General features: G+C 36.7%; 1 protein-coding gene across 4 annotated transcripts; it reads right to left on the minus strand.

Annotated features, from left to right (window-relative positions):
* Positions 1-217: 217 nt before the first annotated feature.
* On the minus strand, positions 218-22,942 carry cad (carbamoyl-phosphate synthetase 2, aspartate transcarbamylase, and dihydroorotase). Of its 4 annotated transcripts, XM_048207452.1 has the most exons (45): positions 22,486-22,942; positions 21,488-21,627; positions 21,243-21,372; positions 20,992-21,134; positions 20,765-20,906; positions 20,456-20,627; positions 19,290-19,475; positions 19,069-19,178; positions 18,776-18,918; positions 18,403-18,534; positions 18,023-18,256; positions 17,437-17,658; positions 17,109-17,297; positions 16,899-17,023; positions 16,669-16,802; positions 14,654-14,766; positions 14,302-14,552; positions 13,893-14,139; positions 13,674-13,772; positions 13,092-13,316; positions 12,807-12,989; positions 10,844-11,062; positions 10,575-10,742; positions 10,275-10,457; positions 9,736-9,840; positions 9,373-9,615; positions 9,166-9,247; positions 8,886-9,052; positions 8,627-8,791; positions 8,334-8,465; positions 8,004-8,205; positions 7,221-7,411; positions 6,990-7,130; positions 6,282-6,371; positions 6,005-6,155; positions 5,663-5,701; positions 4,979-5,014; positions 4,504-4,670; positions 4,315-4,389; positions 2,645-2,857; positions 1,754-1,879; positions 1,424-1,579; positions 1,224-1,325; positions 1,043-1,137; positions 218-900 (listed from the first exon to the last, which is right to left on the minus strand). In XM_048207452.1, exons 1-45 carry the CDS (start codon positions 22,577-22,579, stop codon positions 801-803), a joined length of 6,762 nt encoding a protein of 2,253 aa, XP_048063409.1. In that variant the 5' UTR covers positions 22,580-22,942; the 3' UTR covers positions 218-800. The 4 variants fall into 4 exon arrangements, with proteins under 4 accessions (XP_048063409.1, XP_048063411.1, XP_048063410.1 ...); XM_048207454.1 differs by lacking the exon at positions 5,663-5,701; XM_048207453.1 differs by lacking the exon at positions 4,979-5,014.
* Between the last annotated feature and the right edge of the window lie 683 nt (positions 22,943-23,625).

Consider the following 23,625-nt stretch of genomic DNA (forward strand, 5'->3'; position numbering starts at 1 on the left):
CTTCATGCATTTTAATTGACAGGACAACTTCACCAAAGCATTACTAGTATTGAAAACATCCAATAAATAAGTTTATTTAGTCTTACATTCTACCAAATGCGCAGGTGTTTTATGATGATATTGTCTCCCTTTATTTGTACAAGTACAATGTGTTTATAGAGCATGTGGACTGTATGACGTTGCAGTGGAATGACAGATTAAAAAGCAGAGAAAGGTCTGAGATTGCATTTTTTATTATTTTCTAAAAATACAATTACAAAAGTTTTACTCTAATGAAGAATAATCTTTCTACCATACTGTATCTACCTATTTGCACTAAGAGGATTGAGTTACAAAAGTCTGTTCTCTTAATGGAATGTCAAAATGAACACAAGGTCTCTATTGTTGTGAATGCACAACAAAAAAGTACAGCATTTGCAATTATAACAGTAAGATATGTAGTAGTAAAATTGTTTCCATGTTAACAATATTTTGCTGATTCTGAAATGAAATGGAATGAAACAGAACTGATTAGCCTGCTATTCTAGAGTGCTTTAATGATCTCAGATATTCAGGATGAAACTAGGTTAACCACACTCCACCGTGGTTGCATTAATGTGCATGTTTTATAAGAAATGGTCAGTATATGGAATTTTATTGTCAATACTGAGATGAACAACAAAACTTCCCCCTCAAATATTACACCTACTTTAGCTGCACAGAGAGTACACAGAATAAACACAAGTCATGAAATCAGTATGTTGCCAACAAAATGCTTCCCTTTACTGCCAAATGTCCAAGATTAAACCATGACGGTCCCTTCACCGACCCAGCACAGTAGCCAGCAATGCCATCCGAATATACATCCCATTCTCCGCCTGGCGGAAATAAGCAGCCCGAGGATCCGTGTCCACCTCCGCACTAAAAACAAAAAACAAAAAAATGGATTAAGAGAGACTGCAAACAAAACTTTGTATTCAGCATTGTAGCTTTCAATATTTGCCTTGACACTCCTACTGAAAATCTGATTTTAACCTGACGCTTTAAACTGAGAATAGCAAACCTGATCTCATTGACTCTGGGAAGAGGATGCATGACCACCATCTTCCTTTTGGCTCCCGTCATGATATGTGGGGTTAGGATGAACTGCCCGAAACACTGTCAAAAGAAGTACATCTTTTATAAAAACTCCATGATGTTTAAAAAATAAAAGATGCAATGATCTTTTCAGCAAACTCTCCCACCGCTTTGTACTCTTCTTCAGAGGCGAATCGCTCCTTCTGTATTCTCGTCACGTACAGGACGTCAGTCTCTGGGAGGGCCTCTTCAATGCTGTTAAACTCCTCCTGTGGACATAGTTTAGACATTTGAGGGAGATACAGCAATGCAAATAAAGCACAAGTAGAAGTCCACTTCTGAATTCATCATTTTGATTGTGTCGTACCTGTTTAATGCCTTTGGAGGCCACAAAGTCGATGATCTCAGCGGGCATGCTGAGGTTCTTGGGGGCCACGTAGCGCAGAGTGATCCTGTATTGAGTGAGAAGTCTAGCCAGAGAATGCACAGTACGGCCATGCTTCAGATCACCAACCATGGTAATCTGAGATTTAAGAAAAAGAGATCCAAAAATTAGAACAGTCATTATCAGAACTTTGAGGTTTGAGGACTCTGTATGGTGATGCTAGTGACACTAAAATTACAGCTCCAAGTAAAAATTGCAAGCTAATGAGCTAATAATTTGAGAAGACAGAATATTTTCTCAATGTGAACTCACAGTCATGCCATTGACTGTTCCAAGCTCCTCTCGGATCGTAAAGATATCCAGAAGGGCCTGAGTGGGATGTTCTCCGACTCCATCACCAGCGTTGATCACTGGCCGCCGACAATGCCTTGCTGCACTCTACAAACAAGAAGCATTTTTCTGTTTAAACTGAGGTACAAAATAAAATTAATTTTTAATAATTTAATAATTATTTAATAATAATAATAATTATTTAATAATAATAATAATAATAATTATTTAATAATAATAATAATAATAATTATTATTATTTAATAATAATAATAATAATAATAATAATAATAATAATAATAATCTTTTAGAATAACATGCAGTGAGAATGTGCATGAAACAAGCAAGGAATATTTATGAAGAAAATAATGGGGTCAATTTAGATGTCATGTCTTAAAAGCAAAACTTCCTTATCAAAAGTGCACTACCGGGTAAGTTTTTTTTTTTTTTTCCCAGACAAATGTATATTTTTATTCATCAAGGATGCATTAAATTGATCAAAAGTGACAGTAAAGACATTTATAATGTTACAAAAGTGTTCCATTACAAATAAATGCTGTTAGAAATTACTTTCTATTAAATCAACAAATCCTGGAAAAAAAATAAAAATAAAGTTTCCACAAAAATATAAAGCAGCGCAACTTTTCAACATTGATTATAAGATATGTGTCTTGAGCAAATCAGCTTATCAGAATGATTTTTAACAGAAAACATTTTAAATTGTAATAAAATTTCACATTACTATATTTTTAACAGTATTTTTGATCAAATAAAATGCCACCTTGGTGAGCGCAAGACTTCAAATATATTAAAACTTTTGAAAGGTAGTGTACATTTCTTAAAAAAAAAAAAACGCATTAACGTGTTTCTCACTTCTACAGCTCCAGGTATGGGGTGTCGCAGAACGATGACATCAGCATAGCAGCTCATGGTGTGAACGGAGTCGGCCAGAGACTCTCCCTTCTGCGTGGAGGACGTTGACTCGCTGAAATGCACCACTGATCCTCCCAGACGCTGCATGGCTGCTGCGAACGAACTACTGGTGCGAGTGCTCACCTCGTAGAACATGGAGGCCATGACTTTACCCTGATGAGCAGAATAGAATTAAATGAAGAGTTTATATGAACTTATTATTCCCATCTATGTTCCTTTAATCTCCTTCGGCACAGATCTTCTGTTTCCAAGGGCCACAGATGCCCATTTCTAAAGGAAGAGATCTACTTCAAACTGTGACACGTCACTGCCAGATTGAACAACATCCTGACTCCAGACTGCTGCTGACTTGAGCATTTAAATACTCCTGCTGGGGGAGGTTTATGTAATGTTCAAGATGGGCTGCAATATACTACAAATCCTCCAGTGACACATACTCTGCTATTGGAAAGAATGACACTATCAAAAATCAAAAAGGTAATGTGGTCTACAGGACAGGTTTAATCAAGGTCCGGTCTGCTCCTTCCACTCTGTTCCTTAAGCTCTCTCTTAAAGGGTTAATTCACCCAAAAATGAAAATTCTGTCATTAATTACTCACCCTCATGTCGTTTCACACCCATAAGACTTTTGTCCATCTTCGGAAGAAAAACGAAGAGGTTTTTGATTAAATCTGAGAGCCAACACAACTGCCACTTTGAATCCCCAGAAAAAGAGTAACGACATCATTAAAGTAATCCATGTGACTCCAGTGGTTTAACCTCAATTTTATGAAGCGACTTATTTTTTGTAAATAAAATAATAAATAAATAAAATTATTATTATGATTGTTATTATTATTAAATTATTAAATTATTAAATTATTATTATTATTAATAAATTATTATTATTATTATTATTATTATTATTATTATTATTAAATTATTATTATTACATTATTACATATTATTAAATTATTATTATTATTATTATTATTATTATTATTATTATTATTATTATTATTATTATTATTATTATTATTATATTATTAAATTATTATTAAATTATTATTATTATTGCAAACAAAGCACTTGTCACTTCATGTTTGTTTGTTTTTAATGCCATGCCACTTCATAAAATCGAGGTTAAACCACTGGAGTCACATGGCTTACTTTAATGACGACTTTAGTACCTTTATGGGGCTTGAAAGTGGCAGTTCAGTTGTGTTGGCTGTCAATGGATGAACACAAAGCTCTCAGATTTCATCAAAAATATGTTAATTTGTGTTCCGAAGATGAAAGAAAGTCTTAAGGGCTTGGATTGGAACAACATGAGGGTAATTAATGACAGAATTGAAATTTTTGGGTGAACTAACCCTTTAAAAATTATTTTAGTATAAAGACCCACCACCCACCTTGAAGCAAATAATAAAATAAAATCTAAGAGCCACTCTGTCATTAGACTGATTCTAACTAACAACTCATTGATCTGAATCTGTTAGACATTCACAAAAAAGAATCAGATTCAGATTCACAAATTTACTTTTTGTTTTGTTTTGTTTACAAATATCACTTAAAATAAAAAATAAAAAATTAAAAAAAGTGGAAGATCTTTTTACTAATAGTAAGTGTACCTTCAAAATATCCAAGGGTCTCTCTTTCTGCACCATGAGACGAAGAGTATGTGCCACATTGAACAAGTGTGACATCTGAAAGCCCAAGACAGACAGGAAAGATTAATGAGCCACTGTAAATACAATCCTTTTACATGCATAAAAGCAATATTTCTGGACTCGACAACAGGAGAGACAACATGTTGTCACCTGTTCCTTGCTAAACTGGCGCACGGACAGGATGTGCTGGCCCACCAGCGGGTGCAGCAGTGGGGAGGTCTGTGGGTGGGGCAGGATCTGCTGCTGCCCAGCTTGAGGTGACAGGATCCTGGCCAGGGGAGGAGGGTGTGCGTATGGCTCTGCTGGAGGAGCCAATTCTGATAATGGAAGCAAAAGAACGTAACATTCAGCACACAATATATCACTGCTGTGTATCAGTCAACTCACTTTACACCAATAAACAGAACACTGCATAAGAGCTCATTGAGATCAACCTGAATCATAAGGAGCAGCATGCAAGCAAAGCATCATCAACAGAGAAACAGACCATCATGTCTTGTTTTGATTATGCTTGTGTAAAGGCTAAAATATGCCCATGAAATGAATCTAGAAACAAACAGACTGGCAGAGTGAACAGAAGGTAAGGGTGGCAAAGCTCTGGTAAACATCACTACAAACATCAAACCTGCATACGGTGCTCTTAATGACACCTCCTCTTCAGCTGCTCGAACATTAAAGCACAAAGTTTGAAGAAATGGATTAGTAACTGTACAATTTTCATAAATTGCCAATGCACTTTGTAAAATGTTTAGTTTTAATTTTCCAAAAAAGGGGTTGAAAGCTGAAAAAGTGAAATTGTTTTCTAGATATTTTATTAATGATATAAAGCAACACTCCTCTTACGATAAAATTCCCGATGGTTAGTATTACCCTTTCATATTTTAAATCCGTATTTGATTTCAATGTGTGACTTCAATGTGTATCAGTACCTTTTGAACATTTTCAGCACATTTTAACACAACTGTGATCAATTTGATAACAGTGATCATTTTGGTACTATAATAGTTTCATTTCTATCACACATTTTTAAAAATCTGCCATTATCCCAGGATAACAGGCAATATATTAAATGTAAAATCACCACATTAACAACATTTAAAAATCTTGCTTTAGCAGTAGTTTGCATGCATCCAATTGTATATTATCTGGTTATTTCCTAGCTGATTTTAAGATAGTCTTAAATTAACTTCAATGATTGATAGTAAGGAAGATGAAAAAAATAGATATGAATTTATTCAAACAAACAGTTGCAGAATCATGAGACTTTGATATTGATTTGATGAAACTATACACATCACATGGACGTTACCCAATGCCTTTTGGCGTTGTATGGTAGATCTTTTGAAGCCTGCATGTAAAAACATGTCTTGCTTGAAATGTGATTTTACAGTAGCAAATAGTTCAGCTGAACCATTTACAAGTTCATGGAACATGCAAGCTCAAACAAACAAACGACTGATGCTAGCAAACAAATACTGCCATCGTCCAAGTGAAGCACTGTCTGAATTTAAAAGTTTGTTTTATAAAAATAAATAAATAAATAAATAAATAAAATAAAATAATTGTAAACCGATTATTGACAGTACAGTGGTTCATTTGGCACACAACTCATGCACAAGCTCTGAGTGAATACATTGCAGGCCTATAGTACCTGGAGGCAGACCAGGATCGGATGCACGGTGGATACGTGGTGGGAGAATAAAGCGTCCATCCCCAGCTGAACGGCGTGGGCTCGGGGCACGGCTACGGACCACATCAACAGGTGTTGCCTGACGAGGGTGCTCAGGAGTCATTGCCTCACGCTGTAATTAACAAGCGTGGTTATTTGTTAGCCAGTGTACAAATTAGAAAGCAAGAGCTGAACTGTGAACAATGTTCACGTTCAGGATGTTGAAAAATTATTTAAAAAAAAAAAAAAAAAAAGTTACCTTAGGAGCATCCTTTATCATCTCGGTTGTTCCTGCTGGGGCTGCTGACCACGACTTCACATCCTGACCATAACCCGGAGGTACCAACACCTTGAAAGAAAGAAGGATGATTAAACTTAGAAATTTATGAAGAGCATGTGCGAGACAAATTTAGCTGGGCAGCTAGTAATTACATTTTAGAGAAAAATTGCCAAGTAACAAAACACTGATTCAAAAGTAGTTTTTTTTTTTTTTTTTTTTTTTAAACAAATATTTTTGGAAGGATGCATTAAATTCATCAAAAGTGACTGTACATTTTTTTTTTTTACATTGTTACAAAAGATTTCTATTTCAAATATATGCTGTTCTTTAAATTTAAAGACTCTTGGGGAAAAAAAAAAAAAAAAAAAAAAAAAAATATATATATATATATAAAAATATTATATTATATTATATTTTACACAGTTTCCACAAAAAATATAGCAGCTCAGTTGTTTAACTTTTTTTTTTGAGCACCAAATCAGCATTTGAGAATTTCTGAAGGATCATGTGACACTGAAAACTGGAATTCCATTTTTTAAATATTAAAATAGAAAATAGTTCTTTAAAATTGTAATAATATTTCATAATATTACTGTTTTTACTGTATTTCTGCTGTAATTTTTTTTTTTATATCTTAAAAAACCCTAAACATTTGAATGTCAGTGTATACAACCATTAGCTCTTTACCTGTCCATCAATATAGGCCACCTCTCCTCTGAGCACCACCCTCATGACCTTTCCCTTTACTTTCATGCCTTCGAACGGTGTCCACTTTGACTTAGTGAATTGCATGTGCTTCGGAATAGTCCACTCTTGCTCCAAGTCCACCTGGAAAATGCATGCATCTCTTTGAAATTCAACAAAATTGTACGTTTTCAGGCAGCAATTTACTATCTGAACTTTGTAACTCTGAAATACCTCTACATAAGTGTCTTCTTGAGCAGGAAGAGAGAATATTCTGCTGGGATTTTCGTAGAGCCTCTTGATGATGTCATCGATGGTAAGGCGACCCTCACTGACAGCTGTGAGCAGCAGAGGAAGCATGGTCTCCAGACCCGGGTAACCTGGAGGCGGTTTCTCAGAGTTCTTCTCCTCTACTGAATGAGGGGCTGCAAGAAAAAAAACAAAAAAAACAAACAAACAAAACAAAAAAACAAAACACAACTTAATATAAGCTTTCAAGAACTGCTCAGGTTTGACCATCAATTGATGTACTCGACCGCTGAGGTTTTTCGGGTCAGTAAAGGGTTTATTAGGCCTTATGTAATAAAATATTAAAGTACTTTACTCAATTTAAAATAGTAATGCACTACAAGTTTGAAATGTATAAGTCTACTTAGCTTCAATGTCAAGATAGTTTGAAAAGTGATCTGAAAGTGTAGTTTCAACTAAAAAATAAAGCATATTTTAATATATCTTGTGGGACTGGATCTTTGATAGTCTGTTTTTTTTTTTTTTTTTTTTTTTTTGGATCAGCCACAAGGTTTGTACGTCAAATCAAATAGAAAAGAAATAGAACACTAGGAAAGAACAGGCTGAAGGTCTGTACAGGGTGGTTTTTTTTAAGGTCAATCCAAAATTTTAAAGGTTTTTTTTTTTTTTTTTAAAGGTCTCAGGTTAATGATTTTGAAATTGTCAAGCCAACGTAATTAGTTCACTTTAGATGTAAGACATAGCAGAGAAATCTGATCCTATTATTACCGTGGTCTGTTGCGAAACAGTCAATGATGTCTAGATTTTCCCACAACGCCTCCATGTCCTCACGTGTACCCAGCATGGGTCGCACTTGTGCCCTGCCATTTCCAATGGCAGGCACATTATCTTCACATAGGAAGAGATGGTGAGGTGCCACTTCACATGTCACCTGGATACCCTTTTGTTTAGCAGCTCGAATTATCAGAATCTGAGAAACAATGTATGATTTTAGTTGGTTAAACCACAGGAACATGTAAAGAAACTGGATGAAGGCTTGACCATGAAGGTACAACAAAGTGCATTTGTTAGACCACCACAAATAACAAGGATTCTTACCTCTTCTTTCTTGGCTACATGGCAAATATGAACGGGTCTCTGATACAGCTGCGCTACCATCAAGATTGCTGCCACTGTCTGCCTCTCAGCATGTGCCACAATGGGCAAGTGCTTTGGCCACTTTTCAAAGTGCTGCATGCAAAGAAAATTACTCAAGATGTGGCATGACAGTAAAACATGAACAATTGTATCACCAAAAAAAAAAAAATTAAAATCCATTTAAAATATAAACTTAAAAATTAAAGTGAAAAACTTGACAAACAGGTTTCCTCAGCCTCCTCGGTTCTCCTTACCTCCATCCACAGAGAAACATTGTCCATTTTTAAAGTGGAGTATGTGTCATTCAAGTACATCTTCAGACCAGCTGTAGAGCTTGCAATGGACGGAAGTAGTGTAGCGTTGTCTGATGACGCCCCCACGAAAAGAGCATAATCACAGCAGCACCCGGCCTTGGCAAGCTTGATATGTTCACAACAGAAAAATAGTCCATAAACACAACTTCCCCATTTTTTCCCCATGTTAATAACCAAATCTGTCATTTGTTGATGTTACCTTCTGTGCCATAGTGAATGAGCTGGGGTCAATGATTGCAGGGTTAGTGTTGGGCATGGCACACACCATGGTGATTCCTCCAGCCAAGGCAGCAGCCGTACCCGAAGAGAAGTCCTCTTTATGGGTGGCACCAGGCTCCCGCAGATGCACATGGACATCAATCAGACCTTTCAACATACAAGTATGAATGGCATCAACCATCATTTAACCATCTTAATTTAATATATTTATTTTGACAATCAAAAGATATAAACATCTGAAACTACACTGCCATACTCACCAGGTAAGCGGATGAGTTTCTGTGATGTCATGCTGTCCACATGCGTCTTTACACGAGGAGCCCGACCAATTTGCCCTAGCGCCTGCCAACCCCACACACATTTCAATTTTCCAAGTTTCAGGGATACAACAGCATGTAGTTGACTTCAAAGCTAACAAACTTTTAATTTTGTTGGGTCGTCAACAATGTGAGAGCGTCACTGCTCACCTGAACAAACAGCTTAGTGCATTTGATGTCAGTAATGAGTGGTACAGAGTAGTCAATGGCCATTCGACGAGTACGGTAACCTTTGGTCACAAAGGAGGACAAGCGTCTTCCACCAGAGTTCCTCATGGACAGATTGATGACCAAGTCAAAATGGTTCTCCTCTAAATAGTCCATGATGTTCCTTTGTTTGTCCTTATTATGGCAGTCACTCTCCTCTTCAAAAGGCCAATCCACTGCCATCACCTGATCAGAGACATAATCAAATGGAAATTGTGAAACAGCATACATTGTCTGCTCAAACACTTTAAAATAAATAAATAAATAAATAAAAGTTTTACAGTATGTTGTGTTATTCCACGGTACCTTAACTCCATGTTCAGTGTAGAAGTCAGCGGTGCCAATACTGGCATACAATTTATAACCCAAACTCTCCAAAGTCTGGACTGTGGGCAGAAGCTCGCTCTTATTCTGAATGAATTTAAAACAAATACATTTCTTTCCATTAAGATCAGAAACTTGATTTATACATTCTCTGAAGAAAGTGAATGTGCAAAACGTGCACCACTACAAAGTAGCATTGTGTTTAACTGAATAATACTTGTATCTATACAAAACAAAACAAAACAAAACAAAACAAAACAAAAACAAAACAAAACAAAACAAAAACAAAAACAGCAAATTAATCAGCTCCATAACAGATTCCAAGTGATCAAGGGCTTAGGGCATTCCATTCAAACCCATTGCAAAGGTTCCGCCAGTAGTGGGCACTCATGCAACTTAAGCAATGACGTACATCCAAGTGAATGAGACAGAGAGGAAAGTTAGCAAGGGAAGGGCATAAAAAAAGTGGACTTAAAACATAGCCCAACTCAAGTAAGTCATGCTGTAAAGTAACTCATTACCTTGTAACTACCAATGGAGAGGAGAATATTCTCTTTAGGGATTTTGAAGCCGGTGCTGAGCATGGCTTTTAGATAGGCCTCATATCGATTCTCCCCAAAACAGGCCACTTCTCCAGTGCTGGTCATTTCAACACCTAAAACCACATCTGCTCCAGCTAGCCGTGAGAAGGAGAACTGAGGAACCTGAGGGCCACACACAGATCAAGCTTATGTAGATCTTGGAAAACACTGGGATAGTTCAAGTATTCCCATCAAAAACAGACATCATCAAGAGTAAACAGACACTGTGAAGCTCGTTACCTTAACTCCCACAATGCCATTCCCCTTCATCAACCCAACAGCCTCAACTTCCTCTCCCAATATGACTCTTGTTGCTAGGGCAACAAGATCGACACCAAGTGTTTTGGACACATAAGGGAAGGAGCGTGAAACTCGCACATTGCATTCTATAACCTTCAGCTGATCATCCTGTTGACAAACACATACGATTTAGTTTCAGCAGCAAATATTTTGAAACGCACTCATCCTAACTAAAAAAAATAAATAAATAAATAAAAAATTAAACTCACCTTGGCAATTAGCTGCAGGTTGAAGGGGCCGGTGACCTGAAGCTCTTGGCCGATAGCGTGAACGATCATCTTAATGCGCTCCATGGTTTTGTGGTTGATGTCTTGAGGGGGAGTCACCAGTGTGGCATCTCCAGAATGCACCCCTGCGTTCTCCACATGCTCAGACACCGCTATGGCAATGACCACTCCATCACAGGCCACGGCATCCACATCTATTTCCTGAGAGCAATATCTCACCATCAATAAACGTTACAAAATTATGTGCAAAGCTTGCCACCACAATAGCTTACACAGCGATACTACTAAAGAGTACTACAGAATTCAAAGCTAATATTACACATAAGGTTCAGTGTTATTGTAAATAAAATTATATATATATATATATATATATATATATATATATATATATATATATATATATATATATATATATATATATATATATATATATATATATATATATATATATATATATATATATATATATATATATATATATATATATGTCAATTGAAAAAGCTGAAATAAAATAAAATAAATATAAATGTCAAAACAAGTTTAAGTTGAACTAAAATTAAAACTTAAAGGGTTAGTTCTCCCAAAAACGAAAATTCTGTCATTAATCACTCGTTCTGTCTACTCATTCTGAGTCGGCATAGAACCCGGAAGCGCTGAACGTAAACAGAGTAGAAGACTGATAAGGAAGAAAAGTGATCGTTAAATAAAGTCATTAATTTTGTTTTGTTTTTGCACACAAAAAGTATTTTTGTTGCCTCATAAAATTAAGGTTGAACCACTGTAGTCACATGGACCATTTTAACAATGTCTTTAGTACCGTTCTGCACAATTAAATTGCTGTCTATGGAGGAGTCAGAGAGCTCTCAGATTATCAAAAATATTGAACGAAAGTCTCTCAGGATTTGAACGACATGAGGGCGAGTAATTAATGACAGAATTTTAATTTTTGGGTGAACTAACCCTTTAAATTCATTTTAAACTTAAATTTAAAACTAAAACTAATAAAAATACATTAATGCTAAATAGAAATAAAAAAAAAAGTGAAAAACTAGTACTAGAATAACACCAAGGATGCACAGATATTAAAATTCTGGCCAATCCAATTTATTTTTATTTTTTGGCTGATAACAGAAAAGGCTGATATTCAAATTCTATAATATTTGGTCTTAAAAAAAAAAAAAAAAAAAAAAAAAAAAAGATTAAAAAGCAAAAGTATTTTAAAAGCAAAAAGTGAATTTAGGCATTACAACATTAGAATTTATATACTGTATTGAAAATGGATACTCATTTTGAGTCTAAAAGATAAACCAAATGTAAAAATAGAGGAAATGAACATGCATGCGTAAATATCTAATATGAACTGATACATAACCACACACACACACGTTGTATGGTACCAGTATGTTACAGATATATTGTGCATGCCTAATTACAGAGTCGTATGAGAAGTTTATGCAATCTTTCTTTTCCATTCCCAACTTGAACAACTGGAAAAGCAAGACTTTGGGCATGAGATGAACAGTTATTGTACAACATTTACATTTCAAGTGACGGCTGTGGTGAAAAACATGTTAAAACCAGCAATGGTTCCATTTTGCAACAGGTGACTGTATAACTCCATAATTAACTCTCGTCTCTCCCATATGCATTTTATATTATATATACACACACACACACACATATATATATATATATATATATATATATATATATATATATATATATATATATATATATATATATATTTTTTTTTTTTTTTTATATTATATTATATTATATTATATTATATTATATTATATATATATATATATATATATATATATATATATATATATATATATATATATATATATATATATATATATATATATATATATATATATATATTTATTTATTTATTTTACTGAGAACTGGAACAAACAAACTTAGATGTTTGTCGACTAACCTTGGCTTCCTGAATGAATTTGGAGATGACGACCGGGTGTTCCTTTGACACGGCAACAGCGCTGCTCAGGTATTTTTCCAGGTCAGTATCCGAGTAGGCAACATTCATAGCAGCCCCGCTGAGAACATACGATGGCCTCACCAAACAGGGGTAACCCACCGTCTCACAGAAACCCACTGCAGACTACAACAAGAGAAATGTCAAGGGGTCATATGAAGTTACAAGCAGTTATAGAAGAACTTTTAGAGTGTTCATGGTATTCCTTGAAGTTGAATGAATTCTTACCTCAATATCAGACAGCTCTTTCCATCGAGGCTGACTGATTCCTATGGTGTCCAGCATCCTGGAGAATTTGAAGCGGTTCTCCGCTGAGTCAATGAACTCAGGTGAGGTGCCCAGGATCCTGCACTGCTGTCTATGCAGGGACATGGCGATGTTGTTGGGCAGCTGCCCACCCATGGACAGAATAATTCCCTCTGGGTTCTCCATTTCATATATGTCCATCACCACCTGCGATTAAAAGCAGATGTAAATAACTAAAACTGAAATCATTAACAAAAATCAAATTGATAAATGCTACTTTAGATAGAAATGTACAGTATAAAATATGGATATTCAATCTGAGATTTGCTAAAGATGACATTTAATAACAGTAAAGCGTTTAAAAGATTAACGTTAAGTCAAGATTAACTTTAGACAAAGGCAATCTAAATAAATATGCAGAATTAAAATTCCAGCATAAAATCTCTAATATCAGCTGTTAAGTGATAGCGATACCAATATACTGTGGCTCCCTAATTCTAAGGAGATTCAAAGTATATATTTCAGTTATCAACACAACACACAAGATCCACATTAATTCCTTACCTCAAAGGAGATCTCATCAAAATACAGTCTGTCGCACATATCATAATCTGTGCTGACCGTTTCTGGGTTGTAGTTCACCATAATTGTTTTGTAGCCCATCTGTGAAATATATAGTTCAATCAAATACACACTGAAATTTCACAAATTTATGATTTTATATTTCCTGCTTCAATTCAAGCCTCATAAAGGTGCACTTTACACTTAATACAGATGGCTCACCTTCCTCAGCTCCATAATACACCCAACAGCACACCAATCAAACTCCACGCTGCTTCCTATGCGGTAAACCCCAGAGCCGATCACCATGACATGGGGATGCTCGAAGACCACATCGCTTTCTGAGCCGTTATAGGTCAGGTACAGATAGTTGGTGAAGGCGGGCCATTCGGCGGCCACTGTGTCAATCTGTTTGACCACCGGAAGAATCTTCCGGTCTCGCCTCAACTTCCTCACAGCCAGCTCAGTGCTGCAATGGGGGAAAAAAAGAGCAGGAACCTTACTGTTTTTGTTGTCTACTGCAGCCCATTTTAAGTCTTGACACTTAAACTGTTTGATTTTGCTAAAGAAACATCAAATGCAATAAATCACAGATATAAATACTTTCTGCTAGAGCACTTTTCCTAGGTACCTTTGCACAGCTTGGGCAATCTGTTTGTCAGAGAAGCCCAGCTGCTTGGCTTTCCTCATGACCTCAGGTGGCATTGCACTCTCATCCTGATTATACGTCTCCAGAATCTTCTCGTGGTCTGCGATGTTCTTCATTTTATGCAGAAACCAGTGGTCTATTTTGGTCAGCTCATAGAGCCGTTCAACTGTGTAGCCAGCACGCAGTGCAGCTGCCAGAACAAAGATGCGCTTGTCTGTGGGTGTCTGCAGCTCCTGAGATATGAGACAAAATATTTTTGTTTTCATGTATTATTTTTTTCAGCCTGTTGCATCTGACTTGGGAGTGAGATGGGACCTGTATCTTCAGTACAAACCTCTTCGGTCACTGGTTTGATGGTGTGATCGAAACCAACGCAGTTCTCATCCACCATTCTCAAAGCTTTCTGGAAGGCCTCTTCAAAGCTACGGCCGATGGCCATCACTTCTCCTAAGGAGGAAGAGAATGCTGAATGAGATCACAACATACTGGATATTTGTGTTCAGTACAGATAGCACCTTCTGGATCTAAAAGGGAAGTTAATCAACAGGATAATATTTTCTTCCCCTTTAATTAATATTTAACTTTGACATTTTAAACCATTTTTATTATATATATATATACAGGGAGTGCAGAATTATTAGGCAAGTTGATTTTCTGATCATATTTTTTTCCCAAGCACATTTTACCAATTCCAATCCACATCAATCTTAATAACTACTATTAATATTGTTTTTAATCATTTATAAGTGATATATAATTGTTCATGAAGGCTGGAAATGAAAAATGCCTTATATTCAGGTGTGCAGAATTATTAGGCAAGTTTTCTTTTACAGGCAAAATGAGCCAAAAAAGAGATTTAACTCAGACTGAAAAGTCAAAAATTATTAAATACTGAGAAGGACGCAATACTAATGCAATACTAGAAATTGCAAAGTTAAAGCATGACCAAGGGACAGCAAAATGCTCATTGGGTCAGCGGGGTCAGACAACAACAGGTGGAAAAGAAAAGACACATGTTAACTGCAAAATAATTAAGAATTAAGGTGAAGAATTAAGTGTGAAACCATCAGGAACCCTTTAGTCTCCAGCGCCACCATTTTCCAGAGCTGCAACCTACCTGGAGTCTCCAGAAGTGCAAGGTGTTAGGATCTCAGAGACTTAGGTTAGCTAAAGAATCCTAAAAAATGACCTGCACTTGATAAGAATCACAAGCTGAAGTGTTATAAAATACATGAAGACTGGGTTTTAATAGGGCTTATAGACAGACAGATTGAGAGTGACTCCTGAAGGACCAGCACCACATCCTCTTGTACCACTGTTTGAAGAATTTATCCAGAATCTGGCAGTAAGGTGTGGGAGTTTACTTTTAGTCCATCTCTTATCCTGAAATGTCTGTCTTGCAGAGATGGACTAAAAATGATCTTCCAAAACTTACTGCCAGATTCTGGAAGATAAATTCTTCAGACAGTGGTACAAGAGGATGTGGTGCTGGTCCTTCAGGAGTCACTCTCAAGCTGTCTGTTTATAAGGCCTATAAAAACCCAGTCTTCATGTATTTTATAACACTTCAGCTTGTGATTCTTATCAAGTGCGGGTCATTTTTTAGGATTCTTTAGCTAACCTAAGTCTCTGAGATCCTGAGACCTTGCACTTCTGGAGACTCCAGGTAGGTTGCAGTTCTGGAAAATGGTGGCGCTGGAGACTAAAGGGTTCCTGATGGTTTCACACATAATTCTTAATTATTTTGCAGTTAACGTGTCTTTTCTTTTCCACCTGTTTTTGTCTGACCCCGCTGACCCAATGAGCATTTTGCTGTCCCTTGGTCATGCTTTAACTTTGCAATTTCTAGTATTGCATTAGTATTGCGTCCTTCTCATGAGTATTTAATAATTTTTGACTTTTCAGTCTGAGTTAAATCTCTTTTTTGGCTCATTTTGCCTGTAAAAGAAAACTTGCCTAATAATTCTGCACACCTGAATATAAGGCATTTTTCATTTCCAGCCTTCATGAACAATTATATATCACTTATAAATGATTAAAAACAATATTAATAGTAGTTATTAAGATTGATGTGGATTGGAATTGGTAAAATGTGCTTGGGAAAAAAATATGATCAGAAAATCAACTTGCCTAATAATTCTGCACTCCCTGTATATATGTGTATGTATCAATTTTTTCATTTTTACACCATTTAAAATTTCCTCTAATACTTCAGCCTAATTATTTCAGCCTTATTTAAATTAACAAAACCTAATTTTAATATTTTTGGTTAACAATAACACTATACTGAGAATTATAATATACAGATCTCCACTGTATTTTTTTTTCCCCCCCACGTAGGATGCTCACCAACGCTCTTCATGGAACTGCCAATTGTAGTGCTGACTCTGAGGAACTTGCTCAAATCCCAACGAGGAACCTTCACCACACAGTAATCCAGACTAGGCTCAAAGTTGGCTGTAGTGGAATTAGTCACTGAATTCCTGGAAAACAGTCACGTTTAAGCAACTTTGAAAATAACAATACTCAAATGTACTATTACATTCAGTATAATAGCAAATTTTAATGAAAGAACCCACTTGAGCACAGGGAGAGGGATTCCCAAACCAAGCTTAGCAGCCACATAGGCCAGAGGGTAACCTGTGGCCTTACTGGCCAATGCAGAGCTTCGCGAAAGACGAGCGTTGACTTCAATGATGTAGTACTGCCAAAACACAAGCATGAGATTATGGGTTGACCACTACTTCCAAAAACCCATCATTCCTGGATGATATAAGTGACTGAATTACCTGCTCGGATTCAGGATTTAGGGCATACTGAACGTTGCACTCTCCCACAATGCCCAAGTGGCGAACAACTTTGATGGCCGTGTTTCTCAGCATATTGTATTCATAGTCATTTAATGTCTGACTAGGAGCCACCACTATTGACTCCCCAGTATGGATTCCTAAAGGATCAATATTCTCCATGTTACAAACCTAAATGAAAAGATATCAATTTAGAAAAGAACACATGGGAAAGCATATACTGGTAAAATGTGAAGGCACTGTAAATCATTTTGGATTAAAGTGTAAACATCAGAATAAAAGGGAAACCACAACTCTAGGTGCTTCGTACCGTTACGCAATTGTCATAGGCGTCCCGCACCACTTCATACTCAATTTCCTTCCAGCCTTTAAGCGATTTGTCAACCAGGACTTGTGATGTGTGAGCAAAAGCCTGGGTAACCAATGTGATCATTTCCTCTCTATTATTGGCAAAGCCTGAACCCAGTCCACCCAGGGCAAACGCAGAACGGACCAGAACAGGATAGCCGAGTCTTTCAGCTGCAGCCACTGCCTACAAAAAGATGGACCAAGCATACATTGAAAAAAATTACTAACATTTTAACAAGCTAATAACAGCACAATCTGGATATAGCCTTGTTAAAAATAAAATAATGTATTATTTATTGTCTTATGACAATTTTTTAAATTTGTTTTGGCTTTAGTAGAAAGACAATTATTTCGTATTGGCAAACATGTTGCCTTTTATAACACCATACTATTTACAACAACATTAATTGGTCTCTATACATGAAAATATATTACAGGGCTTTATATATTAGGAAGAGGGTCTCTTGCAAGTGAATCATCATAACTGGAAGTCCTTGACATAAAAACATAATGAGATTCCCTAATGTACAGTAGATTAATGAGCTAACCTGTTCAACAGACATGGCCGCCTCACTAGGGGCAACATGCTCATCGATTTCCTCCATCTTCTCCACAAAGATCTTCCTGTCTTCAGTCATCTCTATGGAGGCCACTTGGGTTCCAAGCACACGCACTTTGTATTTTTCCAGCACTCCTTGCTTGGTGAGCTCCACACCACAGTTCAAGGCCGTCTGACCTCCAAATGTGAGCAACACTCCATCTGGACGCTCGTTCTTTATCACCTATTTGAAGGGCGGAAGGATGGAGGTTTGAGCTCAGGGACATTGCAAAAGCTAAACTTTGTGTTAAAAGCATCATTTCAGTATTCAAAATCGGTGTTGAAAAGGTGGCCTAGTAAATTACTCTGGGATGGACAGCTTTCTCCTACCTGTGTGACATACTCTGGTGTGATCGGGAGGAAGTAGACTTTGTCTGCCAGGCCCTTTGAGGTTTGTACTGTGGCAATGTTTGGGTTGATAAGAATGGTTTGGATGTTCTCCTCTTTTAGAGCTTTTATAGCCTGGGGAAAAAAAAAAAGATTTGAGAAAAGATGTGTTAATTTTAATTATCGATTTTGGAAAAATCTAATCAGCGTTTCAAATTCTCCTGTAATGTTGGCTTTCCAGATTCAATAGGAAGCTTAATTTACATAGTCACTCCGTGACCAAGCAAGTTTCAAATTAAGAGAAAACGGAGAAAACAAACAGCTGGGTTGTGAGATGCACTCCAAACAGTGTCAAGGGTTTTTCTTTGATACTCACCTGAGATCCAGAATAGTCAAACTCTCCAGCCTGTCCAATGGAAAGCCCTCCTGAACCTAGAACCAGAACTTTACGAGGTCGAACAAATGCTTCCGGGTCAGGAGATCCAGGGAAAGTGAGGTGCTTCATTAGTCTTTGCTTAACTGTATAAAAGATTATAGTTTATGAGTAATAATTAGTCATATAAACATGATTAGTACACTATAAGAACATTTGCAGAGGCAACAAACGTATATAAACAACCCTAAAAGAATTATGCTTTTGCTTTACAGGCATACGTCATAACAGATCACCTGATTTTCCAGCTTTGCCCTCTTTTGCATCTTTGACTGTATCCAGAAACACATCAAAGAGACTAACAAGGTCTGTGGGACCCGCCATGTGTTCAGGATGGAACTGGACACTGAAAAAGATAATACAGATATACATTCATCAACTTAATACATTAAAACCATTATACCAATTTGTATTTATGAATATAGAGAAAACACACAAATGAGAAATGAAGGCAAACCTGAAGAGTGGTTTGTGGTTATGAACAATGCCCTCACTGGTTTGGTCATTGGCATTTGTGAAGAGCACATCCCAGTCTTCTGGGAGAGTTTGAGGATCCACAGCAAACCCATGATTCTGAGACGTGATGAAACAGCGATTTGTTCCTTTATGGATGCAGGGCTGGTTATGGCCACGATTACCATACCTAACATACACCACGAATGAAGTTGTAGTTTTTAACATTCACAATAAGAAGATACATTGCTTCACAGACATAAACCATCTCCGAATGAACCTGCTGACTATCTGCTTCTGAAGAAAGGGCTGTAGACTGGCATCACATCCAGCCTTGAGCACACAAAGCAAACAAAGCAACTATCCCAGGACTCTTAGAAAAACACAGCCGCTTATCCTAGGAGTAACGCAGTGGCTCCTGTCTAGATAGCTGAGCTCAGCATAAAGTAGATTTCACACCATGTTGGTTTTTGTGAAAACTTGGAATGACATGGGAAATGCCAAGGAACCAGCCTTTTGTTTCTCTGCAAACCCTATAATCCACTGACCATAACGTGATGCTGTCTGGTTCAGTTACACTGCAAAAATCCTATTATTATTATTATTATTATTATTATTATTATTATTATTATGTACCTTTATCTTGATTTAATGGTGTTTACTTTTTTTTTTAAATGACAAAAAATTAAAAAAAATAAATAAATCAAATTTCCATAAATTGAACAAGATATTAAGACTGGTTTAAAAAAAATTATGAAATTTTCCTGTAGATACAATTTTTCTTTTGATTTTCCATATGCGATTTTAATAACATACACATGCTCCCCAATGTAAGGATAAAGATCTACTAAAGATATACCACAAAAATGTCATACTCCTGGCATTACAAAACTGTATGACTTTCTTCTGTGGGACACAGAAGATATTTTGAGAAATGTCTCAGTCTATTTTTGTCCATTCAATGGAAGTCAATGGGCTCCAATGTTGTTTGGTTCCTAATGTTCTTCAAAATATTGTGTTCCAAAGAATAACAATTCATGCAGGTTTGGAATGACATGAGTGAGTAAATAACAAAATGTTCATTTTTGAGTGAATTAATAAGAAATAAGAATAATAAGAAATGTACATTAATACTCAGTGGAAAGTGAAAAATATGAATGAATTGCTTACTTCATTTTGTATGTTTTTGCACCAATGACCAAAGATAGCAGCTGGTGGCCCAGACAAATCCCAAAGACAGGTTTGGGATTCTCCACACATGCCACCTTCCGTATATTCTCTACAGTCTCCTTACAGTACTCTGGATTGCCAGGGCCATTGCTGATGAACAACCCATCAAAGTCTAGAGAGAAACAGAAGCAAAACAGAAGTGATAACATTTTCATTCCCCTAGTATAGTAGACAACACTTTATCTTTAAAATATATGCATAACAAAACACATCCTTCAACAATATGTGGTGAACAGCTCTATGGCTCACCATTGCTGTCCAGAGGATGATCCCAGGGAACAACGGTGACCCGGGCACCTCTCTGGCACAGGCAACGGATCTGGTTGTATTTTATGCCACAGTCTATGGCAGTGATTCTCACCGTTCCCTCTGGATTAAAAACTTTTGGTTCCTGATGGCATAGAAATAAATGTCATTAAACAAAATTAAATCACATTAAAATTGATCTGAAAACATTTTCAAAGCTAGCCACCTACTTTCATGGAAACTTCTTTAACAAGGTTTCGGGTGTCCGGATTATCAAACGGAATGTTGTTGGCTGAAGTTCCTTCCAACACAAGTTTCCCCAACATGGTTCCCTTTTCTCTGATCTTTTTGGTCAAGCGTCGAGTGTCAATCCCTGATTTCACAGGAAGAATATTTTTTGTGTTTCAGATCAAAGCTATAACCTAAACCAAATGACTTGCTTTACTTTGTATAAATCAAAGCAAAGCTTGCACCGACTGACCTTCGAGTCCAGGGATGCCTTGCTCTCGCAGCCACTGATCCAGAGACTTGGCAGAGCTCCAGTGACTGGGATTCTCTGAGACCTCCCCAACAATGAGAGCAGCAGCATGGATTCTGGAAGATTCAAACCACTAGACCACAAAGAGGAACATTTAGAAGAAACCATACCAGTAGTGTTAGAATAATCTGTTTTAGAATAATTCTGTATTATTAAGAAGACTACAAGGATACAATAAAGGAAAAAACCTTGCTGAGTCCAAACTCTCCATCTTCATCTTCAGGAACACCATAATTGCCAATCAACGGGTATGTCAGAGTAAGTATTTGGGACTTGTAAGAGGGATCTGTGAGAGCCTCTGGATAACCCACCATTCCTGTCTGGAAAACTGAGGGCACACAAAGTATGTCTTAGGGATGCCAAAAGTACTGGTGCATTGGTACAAAATCAATAATGTACATATAAAAGTTTTCCCAAGTCTTTTTTGTTCTTTATTTCTGATGGTTCACTTAAATGTATACTTGAAAAAAACATTACTGATTTAAAGGTACCAAACCATTGTTTTGATTTAATTTGTTACAATCCAACTTAATAAAGAGGCCTTAATTAATAAATATATAATATTATAATATTGCCGTGGTATCAAATTTATCAAGAAGTTTAATTTTGCAGCTTTTGTTATTGAAATTTTAAGATCATCACCATCCTAGTATTACTACTGGTTGGGACAGTGTGATAAGAGGGGTTTTGTCATTCATACATCAATTGCATTATGCATATCCATGTCTAAATTAATAATTAGCTTGAAAACACAAGTCAGACATCTGACCTTCAATTGTGTGTTTGCATTCAATTGTTTGTCTTAGCCTTCAAAGAAAAACATTTTTTCTTTATCTTTTTTGATTTTAAAATTTTATTTTTTAATAATGGTGACTACAGAATTCTTACTGTAGACAAATAAAACACTCATAAAAAAATGTGGCAAGACAAAAGATCACGAACTTTTGTCAAACGATTTAATTTCTGAGACGTCACACATGTGGCGCCAACATGCCCTGGGAAGTAGCTACTGGCGAGTGTTCACTTTGAAAGGTTTAGCGCGAAATCAGACACGTGTAACTTACTTCCTGCTCATCTCATATTTATTAATCACTTTCCGGTAAGAGGACAGGACAAGTGTAATATAAGAAGCAGTGGCAGAAAATAGGGCTGATAGGGACACATATTTCCATTACATTTCACTTACCAACTTCACCAGACACTGAGGATACGGCACCGAACAGACGGCCTTTAAATGCTGTCCCGTCCTCCAATACTAAAGATGCCATTTTCACCGACATGGCTGAGTGTTAGTACGTTACTTCTAAAAGCAAAAAGAATTACAGCGAATATCTAGCGCTTAAAAGTATGTGAACCGAAGTGCGTATGTTTTCCCTTTCCGCCGAAGTTCCCACGTGAAAACCACGTTGCTCAGGGTGATGTTCACCCGGATGCCGAATAAATATATGAGATCTTAGATATCGCTATCTAGGCCCAAAAAAACATGCTGTCCTGATGTAGACGAAGCTCATTGGCCAAGAACGATGTTTTAAGTGGGTTAAAGCCAAAAGAGTTCTGATCAATAGAGAGAGAAGTCCACGCTCTGCTCCAGTCACAGCAGCGTGGAGCCGTGCGCGTGAACTTCAGCTGGTTTTATACGAGCGTGCAAAACCACTGCGCGTCAGCACGTCAAAAGGAGGGGGAAGGCCTTACCTATTGTTGTAGGCTTTATTCACAACAATAACAATAAGACTTCACCTATTTTTATTTTACCTGTGGGCATGGTCGGGAAAAATAATAATAATAAAGTGTATCTCGTGTATACTGTACGTAAGTGAATCTTACATAGAGGGGTCCAGGTTACCCCCCAAAATAAAATGAAGACTATATTGTGTTTTTATAACTACACAAGTGAAAATCAGAAAATGTTACATAGATATATATAATGTACCTCTATAACTATTGGTATTCTCATTTAAGCTGAGCAAAAATTAAGATATTAGGCTATGTAAATCTTCACACACACGTTTGTTTTGCTATCCTTGTGAGGACCTCCATTAAAAAAAAAGTGCTATATAGCACTAAAAGTGGTTCTTGGCTCGTAATCATAGGGGAACCACTTTTGCTGCTATGTAGCTCCATATCTTTAAAGGTGCTCTACAGCATCTGTCAAATGTAGAACCCATAAGAGGTGCCATATCGCATTTTATTTCTTCAACAAAAATAGTGCTAAACAGCACCAACAGTGGTTCTTTGTCTCATAAAGAAACTTTAAAAGGGCTTAACAGGTTCTTTGTACAGCAGTGGTGCTATATAGCACCTTAACCACCTCAAAGAACCGCTGAAG

This window comes from Megalobrama amblycephala, linkage group LG11, assembly GCF_018812025.1.
Source record: "Megalobrama amblycephala isolate DHTTF-2021 linkage group LG11, ASM1881202v1, whole genome shotgun sequence".
NCBI classification, from domain to species: domain Eukaryota; kingdom Metazoa; phylum Chordata; class Actinopteri; order Cypriniformes; family Xenocyprididae; genus Megalobrama; species Megalobrama amblycephala.

What these genes read in the sequence shown, in the direction of transcription:
- cad (XM_048207452.1), bottom strand. Translation starts at nt 22,579, where the DNA reads ATGTCGGTGAAAATGGCATCTTTAGTATTGGAGGACGGGACAGCATTT. An exon ending in CCTATGACAATTGCGTAACG is followed by an intron (nt 17,298 to 17,436) that starts GTACGAAGCACC and finishes CTTTTCATTTAG; the next exon opens with GTTTGTAACATGGAGAATAT. An exon ending in GAACAGTCAATGGCATGACT is followed by an intron (nt 1,580 to 1,753) that starts GTGAGTTCACAT and finishes CTTAAATCTCAG; the next exon opens with ATTACCATGGTTGGTGATCT.